General features: G+C 37.9%; 2 protein-coding genes across 2 annotated transcripts in view; one reads left to right on the top strand and one right to left on the bottom strand.

Moving 5' to 3' along the window:
- Nucleotides 1–954, top strand: part of LOC138021191 (uncharacterized) — a 16629-nt gene extending 15675 nt beyond the window's left edge. The window contains exon 5 of the mRNA XM_068868053.1: nt 1–954. This exon is cut by the window's left edge and continues 631 nt beyond it. The gene's annotated coding sequence lies outside the window, so the exon portion shown is untranslated.
- A 6668-nt stretch (nt 955–7622) lies between these two features.
- The window catches only part of LOC138019740 (cytochrome P450 10-like), a 12777-nt gene continuing 10399 nt past the window's right edge, over nt 7623–10000 (bottom strand). The window contains exons 6-8 of the mRNA XM_068866610.1: nt 9475–9637; nt 9205–9248; nt 7623–8252 (exon numbers count right to left, since the gene is read on the bottom strand). Of these exons, the coding sequence (XP_068722711.1) occupies nt 8148–8252; nt 9205–9248; nt 9475–9637 (312 nt within the window). The 3' untranslated portion in view covers nt 7623–8147. The remainder of the gene's footprint in view (nt 8253–9204; nt 9249–9474; nt 9638–10000) is intronic.

Here is a 10000-nt window from a genome sequence, read left to right as displayed (position 1 = left end):
TTGTAGTCCCGGTCACCCTTTCAAGATAGCAATCTTTAATAGTAATATCAAAGGAAAAAAGTGTAAAGGTAATTCCAGATCCAGCTACTGCTGCTGCTTGGAAATCGTGTAGTTTTCAACCTTCTGGCCGACATTTGCTAACGATACAATTTTACGTCAAAGGAACCTATACCGAACTTTTTTGCCTGATCTTTCAGCCTCAGAAAGTCGATGATTTTCTTGATAGGTTAATCGCATGGATTCTTGACGCGAACTTTATACTCCTCTATGCGCTTTTCTTCTCCCGTGCGATACAAAGTCACAATTCCTTTTGTAATAATCACATTTCACGTGCATGTGAGCGGCATAAAACTGCTAAAAACATGCAACGAGCAAAGCTAATCGATTCCAGACAGTTCTGGTCAGCCTTGTTCCCAAGTTCTCTCTTCTTTCCGTCCCTTGGAGCGAGAGAGTCTGGGAAAGAGAAGAGTAATGAGAGAGACCCTGGGAACGAAGAGCAAGGGAGTTCAAGGTCTCTTAAGATTCTAAATATTTCAAAATACTACCTAAAGTATCCCACTTTTCATAACTTAAAAAATTCACCCTTAATGCTCATAATTTTTATCATGGGTAACGGTTTTTTTTTTGGTTATCTTCACGCTTAACGGTTATACATTTTTCGATGTTTCACGGCTCACGGTTATAATCCCCATTGAGACCCTCCTTTTGGTTGATAGCTACAATAGGTGATACACAAAAGTATTCGTAACGTTTTTGCAGGCTATCGCAGCACAGAATTCCGTGTTCGTAATTTACGGTACAAAAATATGAATAACAAGAATAATAATATTGTTGATGATGATAGCAATTGTTACATAATCAAAGCTTGCGTCATAGTCTTGCGCATGCGTAGTTGGTTTCCAAAAAAAAAAAAGCCCATGATTGACTGACTTGTTGTTTTGCTCACATCTTGGACATGAATAAAGTTTATAAGGGTTTCGATAGCTTTTCAAAGTACCGGATTTGATAATGAAAGTACGGGACAGGACTCTTCATTTCTCCGTTGTAATATAAGACCGATTGCACGCGCCCCGGGAGCGAATCCTCAAGGAGGCCTGGGTCCCCTATAAACTGCTGTTAGTGACTCTAAGAAATGCTGTTTACATTCTTGAGATTGGAGAAAGAAAAGAAACTAAACCTATCGGGTGAATGAAATGCCAGCTGGTCGATTATTCCGTTTAGTAAGCAAAATAAAGCAATGTGACTTGTTAGTTTAAAAGATTTATTGCGCGTGATTATCTTGTGTCTCCTCAGCCCATGGTTCCTGAGATACCCAAGTCCAAAAAGAAAACAAAAAAAAAAAAAAGCCAACTGATTTATATCGTCAAAGTACCGGACATGAAATGGTAGACAACCTGACGAAACGTCCAGCCACCGGCCTCAAACGAAAACCCTGGAATATTAATATATATTAGAACAAAATGCATACTTTTACAGTAATGAAGCTTTAAAAGAGTCTTGCTTAACAAACCTTTACCTCAGGTCGAAGACAGCGTGTTAACTTGAAGGTTGGTCTAAATAATTAGTTGAGATTATAATATAATGTGTTAAAAGTCGTTGTTTCTGACTGATCTGATTTTTAAAAAAAATGGTTATATATAGATAAAAATAGCCTTAAACTTAATTTTCGGTTGCAACTGCAGCCTTCTTCAGAGTAAAATATGCAGTTTTGATTGTGAGTTTGTCATTTAAATAAATAATATTTTACTCTGAGGAAGGCTGCAGTTGCAACCGAAAATTCAGTTTAAGACTATTTCTATCTATATATAACCGATTTTTTTTTTTAATCAGATCAGATACAACATTTTTTTAACACATTATATCATCATGATGACTGATTGCCTTTCAAACAAGTTGTAAATGTAAATGCATGTGAAGATAGGCTCTGCTAATGTGAGTCCTGTTCCGGTAGTTAGAAATTTAAACCTAGGATCATGGTTCAATTCACAGCTCAATATGTCTAGCCATATCAGTAAGCTTTATTGTTCTGCTTCAGAGTTTTGAAGCAAGCAACCGTGGACAATCGTCCTGTCGGTGTACGCTGGATCAGTGGCTTGATCTGATCGGCGTAATTACAAGTTTAGAAACTAAATATTTTAAGCAAGAGCCGATACAACGGGGCACCCAACGTCAATTTTCGGAAAATATCTGTTCGGAAGACGATTTGAGATCTAGAATTTTTGGAACATTCGTAGTAAAATTTCTTGCTTGCCTGCCTCTCCTAGGATTTTAGAAGATCTGAAAAATGGTATAATTGCCCATTCTTAACGGATTCTTACCCTAAAAAGGTCACCTAGCATTTTCGGGAGCCTTTTATCTGGCTGAAATTTTCGAAAAAGTAAGTTTTGATCCCTATAATCTTCGGAGCACTAGACTTTCAGCTAGGAAATCCAAACAGATGAAAAATTTTTAGGGGATAAAAATATGCCTATATCTACCGTTTAAATACTAAAGTAAGTTTAACAATGCTATGTTTAAGTGGTTTTGAACTATATTCTCGTTGGGTGCCCCTGATACAACGTAGATTTGATTTAAGTGATGAACTATATTTCGGCTGGCCAAACCAGCCTTCTTCAGGTACAATGAGAGTTTACATTGAATTGCTTCTATGTACAAATATATAGTAAATGGATGTTGACGTAATACTGGAAAAAATGTGATAAAACATGGCAGTTAAAACGAATTTGAAATCAAATACTAAGAGTAACGGAAAAATAACGAAAATGACTCTAAATAATAAAATAAAATCTAATACGTTTGTAAACTGAAATCCAATACGTTTCTTCGCGTAAAAGGCCTGGTTTATACGTCGCGCTATCGTCGAATTTAATTCAGACGAATTTACTTCCAGGTCCTACTTTAAAATAAATTCGACGATAAAGCGACGTTTAAAACGAGTTCAATTCGTCTGTTAAATTAAATTCGTCCTAGACGCTTAATCTGTCTTAAGAAGACGGATAAAATATCTTTAATTAAAGCGTCATCAGTTTATCTGTCGCACCAGTGTCGCGCCGACACTAATTATTAATTATACTTCTGACCAAGGCATATTGGATTCCGGCTGAGAAATAAATTCAACCATAATTCGACCCATTAATTTTGACGCGTAAAACCACGGTACAATTAATGTCGACGGAAGGACGAATTTAATTGGAATTAAACTCGTCTCAATTAAATTCGACGATAGCGCGACATATAAACTAGGCCTTAGATTTCAGTTTATTATAAAGAGTCATTTCCGTTATTTTTAAGTTACACTAAGTATTTCAATTAAAATTCGTTGTAACTGCTATGTTTTATCACATTTTTTCAAGTATTACGTCAACATCCATTTACTATATATATGTACATAGAAGCAATCCAATGTAAGCTCTCATTAATTGTACCTGAAGAAGGCTGCTTTGGCGAGCCAAAACATAGTTCATCACTAAAATCAAACCTACGTTGTATCGGCTCTTGCTTAAAATATTTTGTTCTGTTGCATTTTACCACATGTGTAATTCAAGAAACTACAGGGACGTTCGTCCATGCCTCTGACGAAAGGCTAACGCTCGAAACGTCAGCTTTCAGAATCTCTGTACGGTGGCCAATTTACATTATCAACTCCGTTGACAAAACCAATGTTTTGGTTATTGCAATAGCCTATTGTATGGGCTGCCAAACAACCAGCTTGCGAAAATTCAGAGAGTTCTGAATGCTTCTGCTAGGCTGGCATGTAATGCACCTAGGTTTTGTCATATTACACCAAAAATGCGCGATTTGCATTGGTTGCCTATCAGGGCACGTGTCAATTTCAAGGTACTTCTCCTCACGTATAAGGCGTTACACGGCCTCGCGCTTTAGTATCTACAGTCCTTAATAAGTGACAAGACATCATGCCATAATCTCAGGGGTTCTAATACTTTACTCCTAGCGATGCCATCAGTAAAATCTAAGGCCACGCTAGGAGATTGGGCATTCGCCGTCGCAGCGCCGTCATTGTGGAACTCTCTGCCTAGTGAGCTTCGCTCAATCCATGTGTAAATAGTTTTAAAGCTAATCTTGACCTTTCTTTTTAGACATGCATACACTTAACAGAGATTTTGATAATACTTTCGAAAATTATTTAGCAACTAGTTTCTACCATATTGTGTATTTTTTAAATTTATTAGTCCTTGCCATATTTTTAGTTAGATATTATTTCTCGTATTTATAATTTAAAAATGCGCATCTGATCATAGTCATGTAAAGAGATGCGCAGTAGAAATTAACTTACTATTAATTATTAACGATAAACTATGATGTTCTTTTTTGTTTTTGATTCGATACGCCCGGCCAAATATCATATGGCAAATAACATCCTTTGTTAATGGTTCTGGCCTGAAGCTGTTTCTCCGTTATCATGGAAATTCTCATTTGACCTCTTCGAAGCATTGCAATAGTAGTGATATTTACCCGGCCGCGAAGCGGCTAGATAAATATCCACTCATCTTATCATACCACTTTGAATACGCCTCTCCGCTCCTCTTGGGCCTAAGCAAAGGTCTTTCCACGAAACTGGAATTATCAAATGCATTGGCTCTTAGAACTCTTCTCAATTACTTTAAATCAATTCCTTACGACACGCTAATCAAAGCAGCGCATCTGCGCATTGAATAAGGTCCTCACCTCTGGACGCGTTATCAGAATGTCGTACCATGACGATGCACCCCGACCCGGAGATAACTTTTAGACAGGGAGGAAACGAAATGTCGGTCCTTAAACCATATATGAGAGATCCCTGTCTTACTGGCGTGGCTCGGTCCCTTCTCATCAATTGTGAGGTCGTTTAATTATAAGCCATATATATTTGACATTATCAGTCATTTGTCTTCTGTATATTGCATGGTACGTAGAGATGCGTACTTCAGTGCACGAAAAACACAACATATAAGCATGGGTGTTTGCCGGACTATGAAAGTTCATTTCTTAAACACCTTTTTTTCATCATCATATTTATCATAGGTTATAAAGTGTGGTTGTCCTTCCGAAAACAAGTTTTAGTATAATGAGTTAGCTTTAATCAAACCCATTTTATAAGAGTGAGTCTACGAGAGCAGGCAGGGCTGCTACATGCCATCTCAACGATTTCCATGAAGTTTAAGGGGTCTACCCCAAAAATAAAAAGACAAACTGGTTTGCGTTTTGGATCTTTCAGGGGGGAGATATGCCACCACCTGGATTTATTAGACTTTTACCATGGAAATTGCTTTAAATTAGGCAAATATATGAAGCTGTCAGTACAACTGTATTTAACCTATTGCTTTGAGGGTGTACACACATAATAAAACATCCTTAGTGAATGTAGGTAACAAGTGTCAGTCAGTTTGATTGACGGCTTGTCAATCAATTAAGGCAACTGACTGAGTGTATTATGAGACATTTTGAAAAATTCAAATGCTTGATGGTTTTAAAGTCAAATATTATCTCCTGTTGGCAGAAAGCTTCAACAATTATTTTAATATCCCTTTGTAGTCCATTATTTGGTCCCGATTTATTCCCAAAAGGGTGGAAATAAATTGGCGCACCTTGTCGCCTACTTGCGGAATCTAATAGAGATGAAGTTATGATTTCCAAGCTGCGGAATGTGAGTCTTAGAGAAAGCCCTGATCATGCCAGTTATGAAAAATTCAGGATTTTTTGCGGCTTCTTTCGCAACTGCTTCGTAACTCGAGGATCACTTTCATGGAGACAGAGATAAAACTGTTTCACAGTGTACATATAAAATGAGGTATCAGGGCCTATAACTACAACCACTTACCGGAATAAAGCCATGGAATTGAATAAAGCGGACCTTACACTCGATTTTATGAAACCGAAGTTTTCATTCGCTTTCGAGTTTTCGCGCCAAGTTGATGACATCAGATCACTGTTCCATGTACAAGTCAGACACGCTACCCCACTAGCTGTCAAGCCAAACCATCGTTAGCTCTTTTGAGCTATCCACCACAGCTTCGACCTTTTGATGTAATGCATTTCAATCAGTATCTACTGATAAGTTGCGAGAAATGGCTTCCTCCAATAATTCAGCAGCTTTGATTCAAAGGAGGTTCTTGCTCGTATCCATGACATTGTTTTGGCGCATTCCTCTCCTTTGTTGATAGCTATCAACTCTCCTATTCTGCTGTGGCAGTAACGACGAAATGAAACGCTACCGTAAAATGTACCCTGAGCCGATGAAATAACGGGCGTGATTAGTATCAGTACAGATATCAATGAGGTACGAATGGCCCATTATATCTCTTAAGCACGCGCGGTGGCTTATCTTTTTTATTGTAGTTCTCTAAACAGGGATTAGTAGGGAACATTCAGGAAAATCGTTCAACAAATTTTTCTTCAGTCTGAGGAATCACCTTGAAAGATACATCTTAATAAACCCTGCAGTAGACCTGCAATAACACTCAGTCATAAGAAATTATACATAGCTAACAAAATTTAAAGGTCGATTACAACACTTGACACGAAGTGGAACGTTTTCAAACCAGGACTTAGGCCCAATCACTGTTGAGCAGTGATTCTGTTCAGAATGGCATAAAATTAATACGTATCTAATTTTAACAATTTTCCACAGTACAGAAATTTTGAAAGCCGACCTTTTGATCGTTAGCCTCGTTACCCTGATTCGTTAGAGCGAATTAAGAAGTGGTCAACTGATTTACCACACAAACTCAGTTAATAACTGAACCCATTTCGGATTTCCCACCGACGCAGCACCACAGTGCTTTAGAGACTAAACCACTTTATCCATTTTAAAATTCTCTTGCTCTTCAGTCGTATAGTAAAGAAGTCGATTCCTATAAGCCTAGTGGTTAGCGGAAGGGATTAGTCAGTGAATAGCCGCTGCAGGTTCGAGTCCTGTGTCCGGGATCCCCGTCCATTCAAAAGATTCTTTTTCCTTATTTGATCTGTTCTAACAGGTTATGGGGCGGGGCACTGGCCAACGATATGACAGACAGACAGACTGTTTAATCACCAAATACCTTACATATCAAAGGCTCAATTGCGTATTAACAAATGATGAAAGAAAGGTAAGGAAAGGAAAGGAACTTTATTTAAGTGTCTAGTCGTTCTAGCGCTGAAGCACTAATTGGGGACACTGTAAATTGAAATTAACAATTAACCCAACTCACGTCAAATGTTGGTTTTTGAGGGGAGGGGAAACCGGAGGACCCGGAGAAAACCTCTCGGTGCAGAGTAGAGAACCAACAAACTCAACCCACATATGACGCCGAGTCTGGGAATCGAACCCGGGCCACATTGGTGGGAGGCGAGTGCTGTCAACACTGCGCCATCTCTGCACCCCAAATAATATAAAATAATAACCCCAAATAATAAAAAGGAATATTTAAGCCATAGAGGACTTTTTCTGTGTTTACATAGCCTGATCTAAACACGAGGGGGAGTTGGGAGAATTCGAGACAGTTATGCCAAACCGAGACGTAGTCGAGGGTTTGGAAACTGTCGAGACTTCTCTCAACTCCCCGAGTGTTTGGATGAGGCTATGTAAACACAGAAAAAGTCCTCTATTGCTTTTATAAAATATTTCTCAAAAATAATTCGGCAAATGAAGGAAAATGCTGTTGTTTTACTTCTTGATTGAAACAGATTTTCTTTTCTACCAGTTAATCAAAACGCGAATCTGACAACACATAACCAATCAAAATTCGTAATATCGCAGTCGTGTTTACATACTCTTATTTAACACATCTAATAACCACAGAGAGTGCGTTTACTAAGCACAGTAAATGTAATAATATGATAATATGAAAATTATGTTAAAATGAATAAAAACCTACATATTGATATTAATACAGGATTTAATTATAAAACCTAAAACAAACGAAGCCGTTGTTGTACCTTCCATGATACCATATTTATCATATTGTGATATTAGACGTTGCTATATTTATCATATTTTGATATAAGGACTGGGGCCTCAAACGAGGTGTACGTGTCTTTTTTTGCTTCTGTTGGAAAGTGAACACTTGTCAATTAAAATGTGTAAAGATCCTGTGATTTTTAAGCATTAATGTCAGAATCCAGGGAAACATAACTCAGTCGAAGCTAAATTTAAACCGCCAATTCTCCGTTTATCGATCAACAAATCGTAACTCAATTTTCTTTTCCGGGACCAAGAGTGTGCTCACAGTTGGTTGGACTTCATTCAAAGACTCCACCCAGAAGTTCATGGACACCTGTGTGAAATATAAAGATGATTAACTTGGTTCAAAAATTGGGTTCATCAAAAAGAAAGCAGATCAAACAAACGTTTTCAAACGAAAACGTTCTGGTTCTTGTGCTTAAACTCTTACCAAGTAATGAACCATTTGATATATTTCTCAATTTCACAAATGAAGGAGGTAATTGAGTTCAAAGAGAAGTTATTCCCTTTAATAACGGATGGTAGAAGAAACCACCCGTTAGTTCCTCATTTTTATATCTCAAATCCCCTCTATTTTCCGAGGCCGGGGGCATTTTCTTGGCAAATCTTATTATAGAAAACCTCTTGTTAATTAACGTATTCGAAAATAACGCGACTTCAATTAATGCGATCTGAAGGGAAATTTGCTTCCCAATAAGGAAAATTAACGCAAAAGAGAGAGTGAAATTGCAAAATGTTGGAAATTAAAGCGTCTGCTACCCCTCTCCAACAAAAAGAGAATTTTTTTTGAAAACGCAAACAATTTTTTTTTTGAGCATTAACTGTAAATTCCAAACTACAAACAATGATCGGGCAATTGTCTCTAAACGTTTGGGTTAAGCAAAGGAATCTGGACACTTGGACCGTTCTTTCAAGTATCCATGATACCAAATTTCAAAAAGCAGAAGTTGAGAACTATTCTTCTGACAGCGAACACGAAGAAAGTGAAGTTGAAGTACAGTAAATGTGAAAGATTGATGTGAAATAAAGTGCGTGAATAAAATATATTGTTTGGTTAGGTGTCACGAATGTCTGGACTGAGTCACAATTTGGGGGAAATTAATGGTAAATAAGGTGCGGAAATTAACGCGCTACTTAATTACGAGCACGGAAATTAACTTTTGAATTAACGTGAGTTTCAAAAATTCGCGTTAATTTCCTATAATAAGGTATTTACATTGAACTCGTAACCAGCACGGGTTCGTGATAAATTTGTAATCTCCTACCTGTGAAAGAAAGAGACGCATTTCTAATTCGGCCACTCGGCGACCTATTCAATGAAAAAGTAAAACATTGTTAAATGAATTGATCAGGACTGAGTCGGGCTAGCGTTGAACTAGTTTTAAATACCATGCCAACTAATTGTTTTTGTTTTGTTTTTTATCAAACTTATCCCGCGATTAGCCCTTACACTGCTGTCGAACATGTCCAAGTGATTTTGTTTAATCTGGTTGTACACTCAGGTACTATTAGCTACAGCAAGTGCATCCACTTACCAAGGCACATTCGAGTGCCATATCCGAAAGGAAGAGAAGCAAAAGCATGATATGAGGACTTGTGTGTATCATCCCTCATCCACCGCTCAGGTTTGTACTTTAAGGGTTCATCAAACAGCTTGGGATTGCGGCCCATTGAATACAACGCCATACGAACCATTGTCTGCCAAAGAGAAGTCAATACGTAAGGGCAGAGAAGCTAACGTATGCGAAGACGCAAGCGCAAGGAAAAACACTGAAGTCTGAGTGCAAAACGCGGACGCAATGATTTCGCATACTTCAAGAATGTTTTAGTGTGAACAGAACGGAATAGAACACGCATGCGCACCTTCTTTGCTTCACGTTGCTTCATACTTCAGACCTAAGTAAGAGCATCCTTGCACCGGATAACATTAGTTAACATCCAACAAAAGCTTAACGTGACATTCCTTACGTTTTACACATCCCGAGATAAAGCAAATACATATTTTGAGATGACGTTCAAATGATCGTTCAGGGTCTCTCTTCTCTGCCTCCATTGTCGTTG

Source organism: Montipora capricornis, chromosome 10 (assembly GCF_036669925.1).
Source record: "Montipora capricornis isolate CH-2021 chromosome 10, ASM3666992v2, whole genome shotgun sequence".
NCBI classification, from domain to species: Eukaryota; Metazoa; Cnidaria; class Anthozoa; order Scleractinia; family Acroporidae; genus Montipora; species Montipora capricornis.
The sequence above is the reverse complement of the archived record's forward strand: the minus strand, read 5'-3'. Positions and strand labels throughout refer to the sequence as shown.